At 43.0% G+C, this 23,121-nt stretch overlaps 2 protein-coding genes across 2 annotated transcripts; both read right to left on the bottom strand.

The window, feature by feature from the left end:
- Nucleotides 1–2,870: 2,870 nt before the first annotated feature.
- mxd1 (MAX dimerization protein 1) lies at nucleotides 2,871–18,346 on the bottom strand. Its single transcript, XM_041937520.1, has 6 exons — nucleotides 17,466–18,346; nucleotides 16,707–16,806; nucleotides 9,467–9,496; nucleotides 5,130–5,244; nucleotides 4,453–4,612; nucleotides 2,871–4,000 (listed from the first exon to the last, which is right to left on the bottom strand). Exons 1-6 carry the CDS (start codon nucleotides 17,530–17,532, stop codon nucleotides 3,804–3,806), a joined length of 669 nt encoding a protein of 222 aa, XP_041793454.1. The 5' UTR covers nucleotides 17,533–18,346; the 3' UTR covers nucleotides 2,871–3,803.
- Nucleotides 18,347–19,282: 936 nt separating this feature from the next.
- On the bottom strand, nucleotides 19,283–23,111 carry snrnp27 (small nuclear ribonucleoprotein 27 (U4/U6.U5)). Its single transcript, XM_041936673.1, has 6 exons — nucleotides 22,938–23,111; nucleotides 21,605–21,737; nucleotides 21,220–21,332; nucleotides 21,026–21,105; nucleotides 19,997–20,061; nucleotides 19,283–19,627 (listed from the first exon to the last, which is right to left on the bottom strand). Exons 1-6 carry the CDS (start codon nucleotides 22,972–22,974, stop codon nucleotides 19,573–19,575), a joined length of 483 nt encoding a protein of 160 aa, XP_041792607.1. The 5' UTR covers nucleotides 22,975–23,111; the 3' UTR covers nucleotides 19,283–19,572.
- Nucleotides 23,112–23,121: the final 10 nt, after the last annotated feature.

The raw sequence follows: 23,121 nt of genomic DNA, 5'->3' as shown, positions 1-23,121 counted from the left end.
GCTCCCCTCCCCCTCTGTAGCCAAACAGCTCGAGAAGGGATGTGGGATGCTTTTCAAGATGCTCATCCCCCTCTTTCTTCTCCTTCTCTGGCTTTGTGTGTGCGTTGGTTATTGAGCAGCAGTCAGATGGCTGTGATCATACAAACCTGGGATTTGGCCAGCAGATTACTCCGAAACACACTGGATGGCTGGCGAGGATCGAGCCCCCGTGGAGGCTCTTTCATCTGTTCTGCAAAAACGTTCTCATTACTGTCTATTCAACCGCTACGCGAAGATTAGCCATTGTATGAGAAACTGGTGGGTTGGCTCCCTCAGTTAAAGCCTTCATTTGTTTTTAGAATATAGTTATTGTGCAGGCTTTATGTCTAGTACCACAAATAAAGACAATGACAAGGTGATAGGTAGGTAAACAAGGGTTTCAAATGTTTTATTCCTTTAATATCAATGGCAAATATAAACTGCTGCTCCACAATTCATTTTCAAAGTCCCCTCCCCCCCACACATTTGAAGTGATTTCTTTAAAGGACAGTGTCCAATTTCTCCAATTCTGAAAAAGTAAGTGCACAAAACGCCCTCCTTTGAGTTATTGTTCAATAAACAGACGTTTGACCTTTCTGAGGAGAAAGGCAGCAGGCGACGACAATGTTCATGGAGCAATGACGCGGTGTGTCTGTGTGTTTATTGTGTAATGCATGAAAGCACCACGCCTGAGACCGTCACAATGAAAAGGAATGGCCTTTGTGATACATGTCGAAATATCGTATACACTCATACATATCATATACTTCTGTTAGGTCGTACACGTGTTTTCTCTTTTAAGGCATTGTCAGCCACTTCTTTGTATGCAGGGACGAAATGTGCAAAAATCAAAGAGACACATAAACATGAGTTTCCCCTGATGCTGAAACCTGTAGCTTAAACAACTGGTCTGACTGTAGTCTTGTTCTTTGAGAGATTCCACACCTGCTTCTTAAGGCAGATGCTGAGAGCACCAGGGTCTTTTTAGAGGGGAGGAAGGGGGGTGTCTGGGTAAGGAGCAATAGTTGCATGTGATCATTGACACACACGCTGCTCGGCGACACACCCCTGCCTCGCCTGCACCACGGATGCCAACGCAGCGTGTGAAGGAGGGAGTCACGCTCGCACATGCATGCATACAGGAGACACACACACACACACATTGATGGGCGGAAGACAGACAACAAGCCATGGATGGAAAAAAGGAGGAAACAGGAGACTCCCATGGACAGACATTAATGCTTAGGTTAATACATGAAGTCTTTGTCAAGTGGGCTTTTTTGCATTTTACTAGTAAACAACTGAACAGAAACCAGAACAGAAACATAGCCTTACAAACTTGTTTTTGTTTAAACCACCCACCCTCAACCACCCCAGATTTTTCTCTCTGAAGACAGTGACGGAATAAACACACACACACACTCACTTACTGTACACACATGCCCGCACCGCCAGATGGCACACACACCTGCCCACTCACACCTACTTTTCAATACATTTCCCCTTTAGTCCCCCTCATAGCGTGGCTACACAGTTCCTCTCCCTTTGAAAAGGTTTCAATATGACAAAAAAAAAAAAGCAGCATTCCACACTCAAAGACGAAACAGTCCTATATCTATTTTCAGCTTCAGCTTCATGCTTTAACTGAGATTTGCGGGTGGTTGATGCAGGAGCGGGGAGCTTCCTCTGGCACTGTGCTGCTCCACTGCCGGGTGGAGGATATCTACATTCAAAAAAAGCCTGCAATCCTCTCCCGGCGTGATGATTTTGAACCAAAAACAAAAGGGCTAAAATGTCAACAGGCGGAGCGGCACAGAGAACACAGCCTTCGCCAGAGGAATCATCGCCACCTGCCACCTGGCCACCAGCTCCTCTCACTTTTATACTTTTTAACTCACATTTTTGAAATTATTCAGATTTTTTTTGTCCTTTTGTTTCCCCGTTAAAGGGCAAAGCTGGCTTTGAAAACAGCTAAAAAATGATGATCAACCACAAAGAAAACATTTCATTTTCCAGGAGCACCGTGCCGAATTCTGAACGGACACAAAAGCCTCGAGGCACAAGAAGACGTTTCTAAACATTCTAAATATTCTATGGATTTCTAGGCTGTGCAAACAAACTACACATAGGAAACTCTCAATAAACCTCACAAGAAGAACATAGGCTATGACTAATTAAATATATTTATATATATTCATCTATATATTTAGTTTATCTAATAAATACATTTGCTGATAGACATAGAGATCTTTCTGTAAACTATTTACAATAAAAGGTGTACATTTATGCAGAAACAATAAATAGCTATGAAGGCAAGGCAAAGGAGAGATATCTGTGGTTTGAACATTTTAGTGCTTTTCACGTGTGAACACGGAGAAAGGCTCGGGCCTCTCTCAGTGTGTCCTCACTGAAAAGTTAAAGCCAGTCGTTCCGTTTCAGGGTGACTCGGCTCGTCTCAAACTGAACGCTCCCTTCATAAATAATTGGCAAGGACATCCACTTGCAAAAAATAATGCTCGCGGTCTCACCTGCCTGTCCTCTCTGTTTAATGGAATGTGCTCCAGACTGCTCTCAGTAGATAGGCTCTTCTCTTCCTTTAATACCTGGTGAACGGGGCAGTGAAGAAGCAGTGTACAAAAATGTACCAGCACCTGCCAAAATATACCAGCATTCGGCCTGGTGGCTGGTGTTAAAAGTTTCCAAACCTGCGTGTGACCCCTTCTTGTCACCAGGCTCAGACGTGACATACACACATTACGATAAAAGGATGCTGTAAAAACGCCACCGTCGTCAGAGAGAGGCAGAAAACATCAAACCCACCCCCCAAAACCCTCCCATATCCCCCAGCCCCTTCATAATCTCATGCTGCACAATTTTTTTTTGTTTGTTTTTGTGTTACTTTTCCCTCTAAACAGCAGGTGTGAACAGAAAATGACAGGGTAGTTACGAGCCTGCCCGCCAAAGCCCGGGTACTAAGGGACGTATTGCTGTCGGCCCCGACGGTTTAACACCACACAGTCTACTAGGACCACAAACTCTGCTACGCCGCACAGAACAGCCAGACAACTGACGTGGGTTTCAAACACTCACTGCACCTGGTAGCATTACTGCAGCCGCTGTAGTGGGAGCCAATTTTAAGAGACAGCATTTCTGTTTACAAAAGCAATCATAAGTGCAAAATACCATGCACAGATGGTCGACTGGTGAGCAGGGCAGAAAAAAGCCCCACATCATGTCAGTGTCACACCTTTGGGAGGATTCTGTCTCACTGGACAACTAGGAGTGGCGGAGGGGCGTGTGTGTATGCGTGTTTAAGTGTGTGTGAAGGAAGGGTGAAATCTCATAAGTGCTTCCCATGGCTCTTGAGGCATACAAAAAGAGGCAGTGGGATATTGTGTGGTAACATTCTCTGGCTGAAAGTTGTGTTTCTGACGGACGGAGGGACAGATGGACGGACGGAGGGAGGGGTGGAGTGTCTTTAAATTCCTCGTTTGATTGGTGCAGAGCAGAGCGGACTACAGACTGACCGCTGATGATGTGCTGGATGTGGGCGGCTGTCTCGGAGGTGTTACAGTCTGAATGGAAGTCACCGTGGGGACAGGAAGTACACAGAGGCCTGGCTGGAGGAGAGGCCTCAGACTTGGTCAGTCCTGGTGGGGAAGGAGGGAGGGGAGTAGAGGGGAGGGGACGGGGGTGAGGTCAGAGGTACCTGGGAGTGGCGAGACAATCTTGGATGGGATTGGCTGAGGGGAGGAGGCGGGCACTGGGTCACTGAGCAGTGCTGTCTATAGGCTGCAGCCCAGCTGCTTGGCCCTCTCCTGAGTGTCCTGCAGACGCTGCAGGCTGGCGCTGGAGTAGCCCTCGTCGCTACAGCTGCTGCGCAGGCTGCCTCGCTCGTCCCCTGAGTCACTCACACTGCTGGTGCTCCACTCCAGGTCACCCAGCAGGTAGTCCGTCCCCTCCACATCCACGTCCAGGTCCTCTGTTGGAACACAAAGACAACAGTGTTACATTATTATTTATCTGCTGTGTTTTTTTCCCCCTAATGTTTGAAACACTTTATGATAATACCTTGTTATACATACTGTGTCTGCTGTTGAGAGATACAAAATAACATAGTGCATCCATACCGTATATAACACTGACTGTCACTAGACCGCACACACACACAGTGAAACTTCCTTGCAATCAGTAGGAAAAACACTAGAATACCGTATGCTGCATACTTTTACAATTGCAATTAATTACACTGCAAATGACACTGATTTCTGATTTACAAGGGTTGTGTAAGGGTTCGGAACAGTTACAGTTAAAGAAAAAGTTGAAACAGTCAAATTCAAAAGACAGACTTATTGCACATATTCAGCAATCTTTTCTCTAAAAAGAAAATAGCTGGCTCCAGAGCATGACGATGAATCCTGTGTGAAGGCTCACCTTGGTCAGAGTCAGACTTGTCCGAAGACAGAGTGGAGCCGGTGCTGTCCATGCGGGTCCTCTCCACCCCCAGCTGCTCCAGACGCCTCCTCAGATGTCTCTGCTCCCGTTGTAGCTGCTCCACGGTGTGCTGAGCTCTCCTATCGCTCTCCTCCAACCTCTGCAAGGTGGGAAGAGAACAAACACAACACTTGAGGCTGGAGCTGGGAACGTTGGAGAAACCAGCGACAGCAAACCAAATTCTGAAAGTACAGAAGTGGAAAATCCCACCCCCCCTTAATGCCTCCCTCCAAAGCCACTCTTCCAAAACGTTTGAAACGTACACAGCCTGACTACTGCTAGAGGATGAGCTCCTGGGAGAGTGCTGGGAGAATAGCGATGAGACCACCGGTTCTTATAAATACATAAATAAACAACTCTGTTTGATGCCACAATCATATACACGCAAGCATAATAGCCATCATGAATGTACCTCTCTAAAATAGATTACCTTCCCTCGCTTTAAGGACAGGCTGTGAAAAATGTGGCTGTGTGTGTGTTCCATCAGAGGCTTATCTATGACATTTTAGGCACTCAAACACAAAATAACACACTCCCCCCACCACAATGCTAAACAAAGTGCCCTCTTCACACTGATTAGGTGAATAGCAAACATGTATACGCGTATGGACACGCACCTTGATATGATCTTTGGCCTTCATCAGCAGGCTGAGGGTGGTGTGCCTGTTAGCATCTGGTCCCAAGGGAACGAGGGATTTCAAGCGCTCTAGACACAGCCGTAGATGTGCCCGTCTGAAGACGGAAGAGAAGAAACAAACAAGAGAGAAACTGTCAAACACGCATGTCAGATACACAAAACAGGCATGTGATTTGGTGAACACCAGAGTTTATTCTAGGCCCAAACGAAGAACTCTTTGAACCACATCTCTTGGTCTTCATCAAGGGAAGGAGTTTGCTCGGTTACATGTATTGACCTTTGGTCACATGATAACAACCGAGACAGTGCATCATGACAAATCCATCCACTGAAGAAGACCATGAGATGTGACTGAAAGCTTAAGAAAACCTAGTAAGTGGACCTTAAATTAAGATTTCTTTATGTCGAATGTGATTTGTAATTGGTGCAATGCTGCATAAAACCTTAAGTAGCTGAGAATCATCTGAACGTTTCTAAATTAGTCCCAGTCAGAGACAGTGTTGGCACTGCTACTAAAACGAATACCTGTTTTGATACCTTACTTTGAGGAATAGAAACGTGTCTTTCAGCCATGCTAGTGGAGTGTTCAAAGGATGGCAATGGTCTGTTGAGTCCACCGCTCTAGTCGATACTAAAATATCTCCATAATTATTGGATAGATTGCTATGAAATTATCTTTAGGTATTTGACACTTGCTTAAGTCACAATTGGGCTGTACCAAAGAAGTATTCAAGGTCTCCCCTGATTATAAGATACCATTAACACAACTTTGGGATCAATAGATATAGAAAATAAATAGGAAATAGAGAGGATCATTCCCCAAACAACAGGGAAAACATTAAACAAAACTTCACATGTGTTTTGGTCCTTCTGATTTTTGATACAAATGTTAGAGTTTGCCATTCACATTAAGAGGTGATGAGTACACATTTACACATGTGAGGTTCTATATCAAGTGATGAGACATGTTTCTCCTCAGGAAGTCATTGTAAGAGAGTTACACACTGTTGCTACACAGGATATTTCATGGCACAACAGTGTACGAATCCTCCTTTGACAAGAAGGAAACAGAAACCTGCTGAAATCCAAAGATCATCCGTGACATATGTTCAGATCTAAACTCATTATTAATGTCACCTGTCCTATTATAACACCCCCACCCCACCCCCCTGCCCTGCTCTCAGCCACTCTAAGCGGGCAGCCTTGGCAGTTGCTGAGGTCTGGTGGGTGTTTGCAACCACTTGACCTCACTGTTATACAACACACACCTCCAGCTTCAGCCTCAGCAGTGTGTACGTGTCTGTATGCCAGTGTGTGCCCGAGCGAGTGGGCGTGTGTACGTCAGATTCTTCCTGAGAGTGAGTGTAAAAATGTTTTTCGCTGCTGAGGGCCGGCTGGATGAGCTGTTATTGTCTGCTGCAGGTAATCCTGATGTGAGCGTCACAGCCGGAAGAGAGCGTATTCAAATCGAACACATGGAGAGAGGATAAGACTGATTTTACTGACGCACACCAAATAAATTCTCACCCCTTGCCCTTTTAAAAACACACAAACAGTGCAAATGAATCCCACGCACGCACATTCAAAGCAGTGTTCAGAAGCTGAAACCAAGTGCCCGGTTCTCAGATGACTCAGTCCAAAGGGCATGCAGACTGACATTACATAACGTACCCTTGCCTGTGTTGTACTGACATAATAAGGGATCAGCAGGGTTAGTTAATGTTTGTTGAACAACACTGACGAGCAGCAGACCCATGAAAGAGCACAGGTCATGTGAAAAAAAAAAAACGCAGCTGTAACACACAGCGCTACTTCAGCAACAGGTTATTCCGGTTCAGCGTGGCTTCAGTGCAGTGTGTCAATAGGTGAGCATGTATGTGGAGCTACAGGCTTGTGTGTCGTCAGCCTAAGGCTAGAACCTACATATCTATGACCTAATTTCACACTTGTGTCCTTTTAAAAAGTGCGTGACTGGACTGGTGAGCGCAAGTCAAGTTTGCTGCATAAAAACAGATGAGTCGTCCCTTGCAACCCAAAATGGTTCCTCGTGCAGCAGCCTCTCAGAAACTAGACCCACATCAAACTAGAAACTACAGCTATGGCAGCATGATGCACTCAGTCTGACCAGCACTAAATCAGTGCACTGTCTTCACCCTCGCCTTCTGACCCCCAACAGTAACAGCCCGTGAGAAGCTGGGAGGAATTTGCATGTAAAAAAAGGTGTGGCGGTGGCCAGAGTCATTTTACGTGGACTTAAACATGCATGCACACACACATGCACGCTCTTGGTTCTGTTGCACAACGACAGAGGGGAGGGGACTTGTACAAAATAGGACTTTGAATGTGTATACAGAGATTTCAGTGAGCCAATATTGCTGGAGGCGGGGAATGGGTCTCGTTGCACTCCCCTGGCTTTGCTAGCAGAGGTCCCTGTGAGTAATTTATCTGCCTATGACGGCTTTCTATCATCAAGCTACTGGTGAGCGAAACTGGCTAAAGGCTATGAATGTTCTCATGTGTAATACAACGGGCTGTGGTCATAATTTTGACTTACTGTCAGGCATGAGGTGTCTCTACACATACGCTCATACACACACATGCAGAGGGCTAAATCCCATGCACAGGCCCCAGTGCCATATATTATTCAGGCTGTACACTGAGCCGCTGGTTTGGATCAACTAGCACGGGCAGGATGGAAGCACTGAGAATGACCTGGACTCAGACAGCTGACGTTATCTTTAAAAGCTAAAGTAATAGTTGACAGCCATGCAGCAGGTCTGTGAGGCTGTACTTCTGCACAGTGGCTCAGTGAGCTAAATGCTAACATCATCATGCTAGCACACTGATGTTAAGGTTTAATCAATTTATCATGTTCATCAATTGAGTTTAGCATGTCATCATGCTAAAATCTGCTAATCAGCAATAACACAGAGTACAGATGTGTGAGCCAAATTTCATGGAAATCCATCCGAGACTTATTTCAGTCTGAATCAAAGTGTTGAATCAACCAACTGCCATCCCAAGAGCCATGGCTTAAATCTGCTGTAACAAATCAGTTTCCTCAGCATTGGATTTAAAAACACATTTTCCCGAAACTCTTGACTGATACATATGTCTCATATTCATACCTGTCTTCAAATGCACGTTAAGCACCTTACTGTCATGATCTACCTACGCTTGCTTTCATCCCTGATACTGTCATTTGTTGATACCAACTCCTTCGCCAGCTACTGAAGTAAATAGGAAAAGTAATAATGGACTGAGGGATTCACAGTCCAAAACAGAGCAGCATAAATGAACCAACCACCTCTACAAAGTTGTGTTTGGACAGCCCAGCTGTAAATTATTGAAACATGGTCAGCTGCTCCCAGGTGCCAAAGGGCACACTGAGTCACTTGATACAACCACGATACCTAATTTGTCTCGTCAGTTTCAGAAGGGGTTGAAAACCAGTGTTTTATTAGCGTAAAGCTCTTCGAGGACTGAACCACGGGCATTACTAATTGGGTATGACACGGTTATTTCCATTATAGATTAATCTGTATTTTCTCACTTAATAATTCTTCTATAAGAAGTTTTTTTTTAGGTCTTAAGGTGACATCATCACACGTGTTGTTTTATCAGACTAGAGCAACAGTCCAAACCCCAAAATATTCACTTTACAAGAATGAAATACCAAGAAAAACAGCAAATTCTCATATTTGAAAATCTGGAGATTCTGATCAAAACATGACCTAAATGATTCATTGGTTTTCAAAACAGTTACTGATTCATCGTCATTTGGCCACCTAATCATTTGGCCACCTAATCATTTAATCAGCTAATCATTGCAATTACTATCCTGTCATTCTCTGGTCATTTCAAGACTGGTTGAGCGAGGACACACTTCAATGTACTCCGTTTTTTACTGTGTCCTCTCCTAAAATGTTGTATTTTGTCAAAGTATAGGTTCACAATTCAAGTCTGTTGTGAAACGAATTATAACAGTTCATTTACTCATTCAAATTTTGCTTTTCAATAAGAATTTAAGGATATGCATTTAAGCTTTTTTTAGTTTCTATTCATCCTGAACACTAAAATAATGATCACTTATTAACCATTTTCACCCTTTCAATTTTAAATCTGGGTCACATGTTCCTCCATACATACTAATGATTCTTAACAATCTGACAAAATTTTTTTCCATCTACAACGTTGAATTTACACGGACGCTTCCCATGGTGACTGTGGGGTGGCGTGAGCTGCTATTCTTATGGATTGAGGAACAGCAGTAATTCACAAGTATGCACAAACACACAAAAAGACATTTGGACATACCTGTTCTTCTCCATTTCATTGTGCGTAGACCTGTGGAGATAAAACACATATGAGAAACCACACATAATAACAGAGCCACTGATTAAACAGGGTAAGGTTTCTTCTCTGTTTGCCATCAATGCAGTCCAAGGCCTTACTGCAGGGGAATGAGAGAGAGCAAGAAAAGGCTGTGTGGGAGTTTATGAGCAGTCAGAACGGCTGACAAAATGAGATTCGAGGAAATAAGAACAGGCTGGGTATTCTGATGCCCGAGGCTTGTTCTACGGAGGACACACTGCTTTTTTAAGGACCGCACTCAGATATGTGATGAGGAGGCCAGGCGTAAACATAGTAACAGTAACTAGAAACAGAAGCCAGGAGCAGGAGTAGACAGGACTATGCCCCTTCATATTGCCTGAATATTCACTGTGCATGTAGCACTGAGGGAAGTGGGGGTGGGGGAAGACACCGTGCTGAAGGTAAAATGAGAGATGGAGGTGTGCTAGTGGCCAGCATGACTCCTGCATTGCAGTGTTAAAGTGGTGCACAGACAGACAGACAGACAGACAGGCAGACAGGCAGACAGGCAGACAGGCAGACAGGCAGACAGGCAGACAGACAAGCAGGGTTAAGTGCAGCTTTTGCAGGGAATGTGCTGACCTGACCCGTGTGTGGAAATGGGGTGAATGGGGGGGAGTGGGTGAAGGCAAAGAAGATCCCCTCAGCATTCCTGAACTCTCATCTACCTCCACTTGTCCTCCTGATCCCCCCCAGTCCCAAAAATAGCCTGTGCACCTTCAGCTCAGCTAGGCCCGTAGTTGTCACCACGCCATGGCCAAGGCCCTAAGGGAACTCTCTCTCCACTCGCTAAAAAATACTGCCTACCACTATCCTCATTTGGAACCTTTGAACAGCAATGTGTCTCATACCTGTGTGTGTGTGTGTGTGTGTGTGTGCGTGCGGTGCAGGGTGTCATCTTGTTCCAGCATTGGGTGCTCTCTATCTCACTTGGCCCCCTCTAGCCAGTGTGCATTCCTGTGCAGGGCAGACAGCCGCTGGTGACATAACAGTGCGAGCAGGGAAATGATCCCACTTATTCAGGCTACATTTCAGGCTCTGGGACACCTCCAACCTTCTGCTCTAGTCCCATAACCTGCTACCCCACCACCTACCGCGCCCATGACATGACAAGGAACAGCTGATATGAAGTAATAATGAGAAGTGACAAGATGTTGTATTGTGAGCAGTGTGGAATGGTGCATGGTTTGCTACAATTCCACGTGGCACATGTTAAGCGATGCCACCACCAAGGAGACCCACATCAGTCTTGAAGAATATAATCAACAGTGATGTCATACATGAGCAAATGTGTTGATGTGGTTATCGCTAACAAAAATGTCCGCCAACCAGAAAGCCTGGATGAATACAGAAGTGAGGGCTGTATCCAGAGCCAAAAATTCTGACTTTTGGTCAGGTGACAACGAAACATACAAGACCGCCACAGCAAGACTGAAAGCTGGCATCAAGGCTGAAGAGACACCAACACCAAAGATATGTGGCAAGCAATCCAGACCATCGCAGGCTACAAAGGCAAGAGTGCCTACATCACGTGTGAAGCCACATCAACAGATGAGCTTATTTTTTGCTTGCTTTGATCTCCTCAACAAAGAGGACCCATGGTCTTCACACATCTCAGCCCTGCTAAAGAAAGCTCAGAAATGACTGTATTTAAGGAAACTAAAGAGGGCAACATCCCCATGCCCAGTTCTTGTTAACTTTTACAGGAAGTATCCCTACTGGAAACATTACAAACTGACATGTGGCATCACAGTCCAGGACACGAGGGCTCTGCAGTGGGTAATTAAAACCACCCAGAATATCATTGGTACCCATCTAGCGAGCATCAGTGATGCTAGTGAGGTGACACTAAAAGACAATACCCACCGCAGCCAAAGCCTGTTCACCCTGCTGCCATCTGACAAGCAATACAGAAGTATCTGCTGCCGTACCACCACACCACAGAGCAGCTTCCTTCCTCAGACTGTGAGACTCCTCAACTCATCCTCCACCATAAAAAACAGCTTATTTTCATGACTTCTTAATTATTCATCCATTTACATCATTTTTGTTTGTGAGAAGCATAAAGGGACTACAACTAGCATTTTGTTGTACTGCCCTGTGTAGAATCCCGAATAAATGTACCTTTTATATCAACACATTACATTGAATCCCTGGTCTTCCAAATTTGCACATGAAGCACATCACACTTGGTCATTACACCAGATTACATAATAACACAGTGAATCACCATGTTACTATAATATTACATAATCGCTAGATTCTGAAGCTCTAACTAATTCTTTGCAGAAAAGGAACTACTACTAAGTATATAATACTACTCAACTAAGAATCAGACACCAAGAATCCAAATCTGATAGTGAGATTCCCTAACATTCCCAATATAGCTCAAATGATACTGGGTTCTTTAAAAAGAAAAGACGGAATTTCAGCTCATCGTAATGTATTTTTTCAAACATTTTTTGATGTAAAAATCAACTGGTCAGAGCTCTCTGATTGATGTCATCTCAATTACTTCAAGCCTACTTTGCCATTTGTGTACTACATTTCTTGTCACCTATCAGCAGACATATACACCAATACTGATAAATGTCTAGAAAGATCTAATTGCTTTAATCCCCACCTCTTGAATGTTGGCTAAATAATGCCAGGATGTGCAGAGGGGGATTTGTTGGGTCTTATTTTAATAGCTTTGGCTATCATTTCTATCAGGTATGATCACATTTTGCTCACTATAGTAAGTATTTATATTCTGGAACATGGCGACATCTGAACAAAAGAGTCTGATGCAGCAAAACCCAAACAGCCAGATGATCAGACAGGTTTTAAAGAAGCCAACAGTGTAGCCACATTCTCTGAACTCCTTGGTGTGGAAGTAAAACAGAAAGCAGCACACCTGAAATGCGGCTAGTAATCCCTCGGTAGGTTGGTAATACAGTAGGTCAAAGGTGAACGAGGAAGTGGGTCTGTAAACTGGCATGAATGTTTACAATGGAAATTTTGGTTACTAATTTTACAAGAAAAATGTCTGACTGCTCACTTTTCTTGCACTGCCCAACTTCTTTTTAGCATTCCCAGATTTGAACAATGACCTTGGTGAGTACAAAGTTAATATCTGTAACAGAATTAATGCCCAAAACTAGAAAAATCAGGCCCAGGTTTTATGAAAGCCAAATTTCCTTTTGAGAGGGTTCCAGGTCAGCCTGGCTCCAGTCTTCTGAATCCTCGTAAGTCAGCTTTCAGAAGTAGAACTCTTAAATTGGCATTTTTCTTAAATCATTGTGAAAGATGTTAACTGCTCCTGGCAGCTCAACTGCAAAAGATGGTGATGAGATGGATATGTCGCTTGCTACCGAGTGGTCAGGGCAACGTCAAGAAAATTAGTAGGTATGCTAAAAATAAGCTTCAGTCTTAGGACTCAACATGCAGTGTAGACCTTCAATCCTCCCATAATGATCCCTGGATAAAGTCTTACTACATGGGGACCACGGGCTTGTCCTTGATAGAGAGAGTTGGTTGGATTATACTAGATCACTGAATTGTAGAAAGATGATTCACCAGTGCACCTTTCCTACAACAAGCTTCTTCTGCATTCATCTACCATTAACCTGTACTTTCACTGCTGAAGCCTTGCTGCAGCACAGTCAACCGCATCCGCCTGAAAAACAAAACAGGGTGGAGAGGGTGGAAGGACTCCATTTGCCTGCTCAACAAGAATGACAAGATCACTGTATGATTTCCATAGTGCACTGTAGATGGACAGCGTGTGTGTGTGCGTGCAGGGTGGGGGAGGACTCTCCATCTTTGTAATGGAGGATCTGGTGCTCTCCATCGCCTGCTAAGAGTGAGGAACAGAGCAGAGGAGTGGAGGAGGTGAGGAGAGAGAGAAAACACAAGAGGGAGAGATGAGGGGGAGGGGGGAGTCACTACTACTGACACACATGCACACATACACGGCAGAAACCCTGCGGCTCCCCTCCCCCACTACTCACACATCCACGCCATGGAGAAACAACAGTGGCTGGAGGGGCTTGTACAAACTGGCTTGAATGGCTTCAAATACATACAAGGCTGCCTGCACTACATTTCGCCAAGTGTCAAAAGCAACAAAAAACAAGCTTATCATGCTCGATCAATTAATGATCTGCACTTCTCTGTTAGAAATCAACCCCCACCTCTCCCAAGAGACAAATAGCTGGTCTGCCTATTAATGATCAAGAGTCAGCATCATATTAGACCCTATCAGATCATCTAGGCTGAGCAGAAACCCTTATTGACACCAAGAGTGGCTCTGCTGCCTTTAAACAGTAATGAGTAATGGCTGATGAAGTGCTAATAGTTGAAGAGGGAGTAGCTGCATCTTAACATAACCTTGACGTTAAACAGTGTAAATGCTGGTAAGCTGAAAGGTTTTATGACTGGAAACAAGGACACACCTGCAGCAGCTTGTAGTCCATTTGACATACAAAGCTAGTTCCACATTTTCTTCACCACACGTGTCTAAAAATATAGTGCCTGCTAAGCATGTTGTGACATGCTCTGAGCTTTATGTTCTTACAGCACTCCACATTCTGCGTCTTTAACCCCACAGAGGCGATGGAAGAACACTGTAAATATGTCACCGTCACTGACAAGGTTGTCAAGACCAACAGAGACAATCCTGGCTAACAGGTTAAAGCAAATAACTGACTAATAACAAACCAAGTTCCTTTGAAAGAGCAGTCTGTTCTGTTTACATAGAGTATTTGTACACAAAATGAATGATATGACGCGTCTTCCTGTTCATTATGCTAATACGTTAAAGCAGGTAAAGATTCTGACTTCTTAAATGTCATTTTTCCAGGTGACCAGATCTGAAATGATTGGCCGATTAAACTATTAGATGACTGACAGGAAATTAATCAGAGACAAGTTTGATACCCTCATTATCTTTCAGCTCATTTACGAAGAAAAAGTTCCACCAATGGGAGGATTTGGTGGTTTTTTATATCATTGCTTACATCATTGGGTTTTGGATTATTGGTCAGACAAAACAAAACATCTGAAGGCATCGCCTTGGACTCTGGGAACTCTATTTTTTCTCCATGTTCTTAAAAATGATATGGACTAAATGACTAAGAAAATTATCACCTGATTAAGCAATGAGCATAATCAGCATCTACATAAGCATGTAGATGCTGCAAATAGGGCTGTGATAAGAGGGCTGCTCATTCAACGTACAGTATACTCAAATGTCTGTGTATAGCGGTCTTATAACACGAGTTTGGCAGCTATTAATGCAGCATAAACACAGGGGTTACACAAGGTAAGAGACCTATATATACATTTGTTTACATACTTTACCTCAAGTGATCTGCTTGCTCATTTCTACACATCAGACTGGCAAAGGACAGCGTTCATTCCAGACAGATTGACAGTGTGGACTAGAGTGCCCTTCGTGGCTGATATACCTGATGCGGGTTCAACCGAGTCAACAATTACTCCGAATGGGTTAAAGTGCTTTATACTACCTGGCTGCCACTCTGCTCTTCTGTAACTCAGATACATTGCGTCATTTCATGATGCTTCCCACCTAATATGGCATTTATTGTGTATACATAATCAGTGTCCCTCTACACACTGCAGCAGGGTTTTTGTCAGGGACCATTTTTTTATCTGTATGATGAAAAGAAGGCACATAACCATGGGTGGCAGCAGCATGCCACTGTTGTGTCTACAGTGTCATCGTTTATCCGAAAAATCTACTTTGTTGGCATGCCAACTTTTCCACCTCAGCCAAGCACTAATTAGGTGTTTTTTTCTAGTGTTTCTATTTTGGGCCTTTCATGTGAATATGTGTATAATTACAGGTGGATATAAACACACTCCAGGAAATCCTTTTAATCATATAGAATATAGTTCCACCAGTGCTGCCACCTTTAATCATGGAGTTATTTTATCCTCTCCACTGAAACCATCAATGCACTCAGAATCTTGCCTCATCAGTGCACAGCTTGTACTGGCCCTAACTCAAGACGCAAATATGAAATATATTGTCCTGCACAAGATTATACAAAGCAAAGTTCACTATAAGCACAGAGCGCACATTGATCTGTGAGGTGTGGATGCAACACCAATCTGTCATGACTATGACTGGTTTATGGAATTCTGGTCACGGACTCTGAATGTACACTATGTGTGTGCAGTAGATTCCATTGAGGTGACTGGAGCTGTCAGGACATGCCCCCCTCACTGAAATGTCTTCTGCAGTCACCTTGACTGACCCAGTTAGCCTTACCGAGTGGCCATTCGCTTTAAGCCAGACTGATGTTTGCTCCTGTCTGTCACACGCTTTAAAGAAGACAGTGGGAAGTTAAAGCATGGCCTTAACGCACCAGACAGACACACACATTCAGCCACAGTGTGTAACATCAGAGGGGCTTGTCTGTAGTGTCAAGCTTGAACTAGCCGTTAGGTGCAGAGCGAATTGTGTTTGTGTCTGTGTAACAATGTCAGTGATTATGTGCCACACATAACTGATTCATCTCAGCATATCAGTCTAAAAAAGACCTGTGCCCAGATACATGAACGGGCTATGTACAACAACAACAACATGTATTGTTGACAGACTATCCATTATGCTTTTGATTCTACACTGCCCCTGAAATTGGGTGGAGAGCCACTAATAGCACACTCTTTTGGTTACCAACTTATAGAGCCATATTTTCTCCAAAACAAATGGTGAGGGTTGTATCAGTGGGGAGATTTTTGCTCCTGTGTCAATTCACTCAGAATACCACCAAATACTGGCGTTACCCTATTTTAAATGGCTTTGCCAGCTCGGCCACGTAGCAAAAAAAAATCAAAGTATTTTTTAAGTAATATGACTATATACAATAAATTTCTCAATAATGATTAGGCCGCCATCTTTAAACCCTCTCAATCCAAACTCTGATTTGAAATATGTATTTCTGTGTTCGGCACCAAAAAATGATTAAAAAATGTGCACATATATGAATCTGTGATTCCGAATGGAAAATGACAAGTGTGATTTGTAAAACAACAAAAATAAAAAATACAGGGAACAACCCTGCTGCACTCAGTAGGGACACTCTTGAAGCGGGATATTACGAGCGCCTTGTTGCAGAGCTGAAAAATGATACAGTACACAATTTCTGGCCACAAGGAGCTGAATGACTTTTACCTGCTACTTGTGTTTTTCTTGCTTTTGCTTTTCCTTTTCAAGCTTTCCCTCTCTCGGCTGCTGATGAAGGGAGGCATGGAGGCATAGCCGTGTTCAGCTTCTGCAAGCAAATAAACAACATAGTGGTCACATGTCCAGATATCTGGCAATGTAAAATATAGCCACAGTGAAAAGAAGCCAAACCAGGAATAGGAAGAAAATGTGCTACGTTTGATCTTGAGCGTTAAGGAATTCAGTAGCAATGAGGTGTGCTGAAGTGCAGGCATGCAATGAATGGATTCTGTGCAGAATCTTTATACAGTATTTTCTCCCCTCAGCCAGGACAATGATGTCATCTTGAACTGGAATAAACCCCACTAGCAAAACACAACAGAGGGAAAGGAGGGGCCTCCACGAAAACAATGTCTCCCTGCACATCTGACTGCATCTGCCACATATGCATTCATTCTTTCATTGGAAAAGAAATGCACATGTGTTTTTGCGCATTTGCTGTACATTAAACATAAAAAGTCCAAATATAGATCAACACCCACTTTGAGTAGGCGTTGCATTCTGATGAGGTGCTGTGCAAAACCCGACAGCATTTCTGTTTTTTTACGCATGGCCCGACTATTTCGTGTAAAAAGTAAATGGCAGCAACAGGATTTTAGACATCTTTAAAATGACAGGCGCATAAATTAGCGTGATTGGGGGGAGGGGTGTCATTGCAATTTTCCAGCAATACAACAGACCGTAGAAAACAATGCAATTAGACTTTACCTCGTTCCCTGCGATCAAGGTACTCGGCTGCTTCGATCAACATCTGCACCAGTCCGATCGCCGCCATTTTCAACAATAACACTGATAATATAACAATCCGATGAGGGATTCCGTGGCTGTACACAACCTGCTTCAGGTCCTACCACTGGCTCTCCTTCTCACGCTCAGGTGGTTTGCTGTTCTGTCAGTTATTAATTTAAAACACGAGAGGTGACGTCTAAGAGTTACTCCTGCAGTGGACAGAACGGGTTATTTAAAAGTTAATGGTCGTGAACACAGCACCAATCAGTTTTAAAAGCCAAAGTAGTCTCTTCTTAATGACTGTTGAACGGTTCAGGTAAGGGTTTGGTGGTAGCTGGCTAGGCAAGGCTGACGCTAGCACTTAATCAACAGCTAAGGTTGCTTTGCCCTCTTTCTTAAGCAAACTGTTTGCTAAATATCGTTGGTTTTCTGTTCAGTTCTCCGAGGAAAAGCGGCTTGTTGACAAAAACACAACGAAGGGTTTCTTGACATTTGAAAACAAGCCGAGTATTGTTCTGTTTGGCAAAAAAACAAAATTAAGTTGGCTAACGTTAGTGCTGGTCACAAGTTGTCAAATTAACGATGAAAAAGTTCTTGCTAACTCGGTTGCAAATCGTAAATATTCAGCCAAATAAAAACAAAAACGTTGGCTTTTTCAGTTGTCACAGACTTGCCTGATGGATAAAAAGAACGAGCTAGCTGTCTTAAAGTTAAAAACCGACGATGTCATCCAACCTGATCGGCTCAGGGCTATGTGGCTGGCTAGTTTTGTGCTGGTTTATCGCTGATCACGCGTGATGCGTCTCGCTGGGAACACAGATATCGACTGACATCAACTGAGGAACAGAGTGTTTATCAAACTGCTTCCAAAATAGTGGCTTGTTGATCTGGACGACGGCTAACTACTATACTCTACCACAAAGCTCCTGTGTGCTGCGATATGATTGGACAGCAGATATAACAAATCAAGATCCTATTGGGCGTTTAAGCCGTCAATCGTCGACAGGGTCGACACTGACTGCAACTGTGTCCCTGGTTCGGCCATTTTGGTTCTAATTCACATTGACTATTGTACAGTTTAGAGCCGCAATGGAGTGTTTCTGCGTTATACACTCGCGCACTGTGATTGGTTGCTTATTGATTAACTTTTCAGCGATTGGCCGCAAGGCCCACGAGCTAAAGTGACAACGCCCGCTTCTAACAGAAGACACGCCTCTTTGCCATGCTGTTTCGCGCTGTATGGCAATGATTGGCTCACGTGGTGTTGTCTTATTTCGTGGTCAGGGATTGGCCAGAATCACATGCTCTCTTACTATTGGTCTCTTGCTTCCCCTATCACAAATATATCCGCTCAGACGCACGCCCACAGCTTTCCGAAACACGATAGCAGTAAAAGCCTGCTTCAAAATGAGACGGATGCCCATTTTAAAGCGGTAGAAAAACCTCGGACCTACACAAACGACAACATGCAATGGGTGTGACCGCTGTAAAACATCCCATGTGTAGGACGTGTGAAAGTCCAGTGCACTGCACTTGTACAAAGCACCAAAATGCATTTTGTGGCAGAACAAAAATTTACAAGAATGCAACACAATACCTAAATAATATCTGAGTGTAGGATAAGTTATATTAGAAAGTCAGTTGCACTAGACTCTGTAATACTATGATTATATTGATCTGTTTGCAAATGTCACTGTTAATTCAACAATTATGCACCAGAAAGTGTTCCAGCACATTATGGCAAATGCTTTGATGCTTTAAAATAGATATTTTTCTCAATCAGGGCTGCAAATACATATTTTTAAAATGCTTTTATTTCAAATGAAACCCCACATACCTCAAAAACACAAAGCTCCATGCATTTTGTCCACAGTGGATCTCCTGGCAACACTCAACTGTGGCTTACTGCAAGCAGTATTATTTACATTTATGTGTTTGCTTATTAAAAAAAAACAAAAAACAAACTATATACAGAACTCTTGCATAACACAAAACAGGTTTGACAGAACAGGAAATAGCACATCATACACCACTGTAAGGGGAGAATGGAGGTAAGCTTTTCAGGTATCACAAGTTGTTGATACTTTCAAGCGATGAAGTCCAGCGGTCTGTTGAATCCTCCTTTTCTGTTCATGTACTGCCTAAAAAAATAAATATATAAAAAACACATTACATCACTGTTACCCTCGCAACACTTGCAGATTACATCATCGAGCACCAATGGGAGAGCCGGGATCTCTGCATAGAAACACCTGCTAGGTGATTGGCTATAATAACAGTGGTTGATACTGGGAGCGCTGACTGTGAGGGGACTGAAAAGTTGACGTTTTAACTCAGTAACCTGACCAACAACTGGGGTTCCAACAATAACTTCAAAAAGATCACTCTGTCATAAAACAAGGGCTTATGAAACATCTCAAAAAATGGTCTGTGGCTACGTGCAGCACCACTGTGATGCTGCACGACCAACTGACCGCAGAAACATTTTCTTTTCTTTGTGGCTGACGTACCTGTATTTTCTCTTCATGGTCACATTGACAGCATGCGCATTGGCTGATCCATCAGATTTCCTCCCCTGTTTGAAAACAATGTTACTGCCCCCGCACATACGAAACACCACATATTCCAGTTTAATAGAGACATATTACTAATAAATGAAAGGTAGAGATTTCTCTTTGACCTCCATTGCCCACTTTATTCACAAAACTAATGTGTGAGGACTGTATGGAAGATGAGCCTGTGCAAAACCTTTAAAAGCTATTCTAAGCTGCAGCAAACACACAACTGAGAAGTACAGCAGAATAAAGTAGGTTGAGAAAATACTATACACTGTCGTACTGTACACTAAACCGTGACGAAAGTTTTCATATTTAGACAAATAAAACTAACAACAAATTGTCAACATCCAAAATGCATTTCATAATACTGTAGTGTTTTAATCCACTGAAAGAGTACCAAGAGGTGTAGTCCAACATTTCTAGGAAAGGTGTTACAGCTCAGTGGCTAACTCAACATTTCCTTCAACATCACATGCCTGTAGCTGCTTCACAGACAAACATTTCCAGCAGCTGACAATCTGATAAAAGGCACGAAACAAGGGAAGCCTCTGGAAGAACTTTGCTGTAGAGCGGTTGTATAGAGTATAGGATGTAAATTCAGTGTGAAGTTAGCCATGGAGGGCTAATGTGTTGTCCAGTAAAAGTTATTCTAAATTTATACTTGTACAATTCAGTTTTCTTTTTTGTCAACAGACAATCAATATTGCCAGAGGCATGACCTTCATCATAGCTTCAAAAATGCATGGTAAATGGAATAAACACACCCTACTCTGTGAACCTTGGCTGCTCTGATACTGTAGGCAGGCGTGTTTGTGGAAATTCAGAGCACAATGATGATTAAAACTGGTGCACAAAGTGGGTCCACAGATATGAATGCAAATAAACAGCATACCCATCTTCAGTTTAGCTGTAGAATGCAGTGAACTTTATTTGTGATAAACTGCACCACCTTGTGGCTGCACAACAGCCTTGTGCTCTCACCTTGGTGGTGTCAAAGGAAGAAAATCCCATCAGTTTCATCATCTCAATTTCTTCCTCTGTTTTGCCCTGCATGTCCTCCGCTGTCAAAAAATGACGGTATTTAATTTGGCATTAATATAAATGGTGCACTTGGAAATATCATAAGAAATAATTGGAGAATATAGCGAACAGACAAATGTTATTCTAATACATACCCGAGATCTGAATGGGCTTTGCTGCCTTTTCTTTAACTTCTTTGCGTTCATCCTCACGTCGGTCTTTCTGTCTCATAGGAGATAGGGAGGAAGAGCGATGTCGTCTAGGAGACCTGCAGAGGGAAAACAAAGATGGCTGCAGGATGGGTTATCACGACTACTAAATGCAGGCACCTCTGCAACCTAGAGTGATCAATATTGTTTATGGTTTGTTTAAATCCCTTTAGGTTGCAGACGAATGAGCTCATTCTCAAAGGGCAAAGAGCAACAGTTACAGTATATATCACCTTCATTATAGTTATAAACATAAAGGAAACAACCACTTTCTAGTAGATCAGATACAAAGAGAAATACTACCCAGTGTTCCAAAAAACTACTTCCTCACCTTGAACGCCTCCTGTGAGGAGACCGTGAGCGACTTCGCCGCCGGTCTCTGTCACGATCTCGAGAACGAGAGCGATCCCTCTCCCTTCGCCTTCGCTCGCGCTCCCGTGAAGTTGAGCGGGAACGCCTTCTCTCTACAGGAAAGAAGGAAATGAGATCAGGACAATGGCAGTAAACTGGGAGATTTGAAACAGGCCATACTGGCATCCACACATTGTAACACTTTAAATATGACACACCTGATTGATGTTCATACATCCTGTATATAGATCACTGGCACTATTTGAGTCCTACTTTACTGTTAAGTGTACAGTTTTCTTTTACAAAGACAAACAAAAATATGCCACAGGACAACTGAAATATAACTTGGTGACCAAAAACAGTGACAGTGAAGAAACATGAACGTAAATTGCCAATGCACTGCTGAGGTATATATTTATTATTGTCGATTAAACTGCAGATACTCTCACTTCAGGTGAAACTTGCAAAAACACATATGCATACAGTTCTATGTGAAAGATAAGGCTCTGATCTCAAGCAATGTGTCTTTTCCTATTTGACTAAGAATGTAAGATACACATCAGATAATATTCTGTTTATCGTGTTTGTGGTTGAGAATGTCACTTTTCATGCTTAACATTCAATAACAAACTCTTTGATATGAAAATTGATACGTGCCATCACCACCAGTCTTTGATGTCAAAATGTCTCAAATGGCAAACAGAGATGCAAGAATAACGTGTCTTACAACATAATATATCGGATATGTGATAGTGATCTGGTACAAATGCAGGGACCACAGAAATTAAGATCCTCAGTCTTTCACTCTGCTGCTGATTAACACGTACATTTAGGGCACATAACGTTAGTTTAAAAAAAAAAACAACACACACACACACACAAAAAAAAAACCCCAACACAAAACTAGCCAAATATCTCAGATATTTGATGCGTACAGTGGATTCTGCACGTATCTAGAACATTCTGCTCGCCTCCTCATACTCAAGACTACTCAAAAAACACAATTAGGGATTCAACATTACATTGCTTTTACGATCATTTTATATAACCACAACCATGCAGAATAAGTAAAGCGACGCAAATGTCTACATTAATGTACATATGTAATTAACTTACGGAAAGGTCACATTAATGTTAAACACACTGACTCTCATTTTAAGATGTGAAGTCAGTGCTGAGGAAAGGAAATAAATTCACTAACATTTTCTTATATGCTATTTCCCGGATCAGAAACAGCGTCGTTGGAGCTAAAACAGCCAGCTAACCATACGTAGTGTTAATGTTAGCATAGTTGGCTACTTCTAGTTTCTTACCTCGTCTAGGAGGAGTTCGACTCCTGCTCCTGCCCATTTTCCTGATATATCAAAAATATTACCCTCGTAGATTACTGTAGTACGAAGTAGAAAACAACATGAGATGAGAAATATATACCAAACGGTGGGTTATTTGTATTTCGGTAACGCTAATGGCTGCCACCTCAATGCAATGTCGTGTCTT

This window comes from Chelmon rostratus, chromosome 5 (assembly GCF_017976325.1).
Source record: "Chelmon rostratus isolate fCheRos1 chromosome 5, fCheRos1.pri, whole genome shotgun sequence".
Lineage (NCBI taxonomy): Eukaryota > Metazoa > Chordata > Actinopteri > Chaetodontiformes > Chaetodontidae > Chelmon > Chelmon rostratus.
This window is presented reverse-complemented; position numbering and strand designations above follow the sequence as displayed.

Bases quoted from the DNA above. Each gene is read 5' to 3' on its own strand.
- mxd1 (XM_041937520.1), bottom strand. From the start codon at position 17,532: ATGGCGGCGATCGGACTGGTGCAGATGTTGATCGAAGCAGCCGAGTAC. The intron at 16,807-17,465 runs GTAAAGTCTAAT...ATTTGCTTGCAG, and splicing joins CCTTGATCGCAGGGAACGAG to AAGCTGAACACGGCTATGCC. The intron at 4,613-5,129 runs GTGCGTGTCCAT...CCCACCTTGCAG, and splicing joins AGGCCAAAGATCATATCAAG to AGGTTGGAGGAGAGCGATAG.
- snrnp27 (XM_041936673.1), bottom strand. From the start codon at position 22,974: ATGGGCAGGAGCAGGAGTCGAACTCCTCCTAGACGAG. The intron at 21,333-21,604 runs GTGAGGAAGTAG...TTCCCTCTGCAG, and splicing joins CCTCACAGGAGGCGTTCAAG to GTCTCCTAGACGACATCGCT. The intron at 19,628-19,996 runs GTACGTCAGCCA...TTATTTTTTTAG, and splicing joins ACCATGAAGAGAAAATACAG to GCAGTACATGAACAGAAAAG.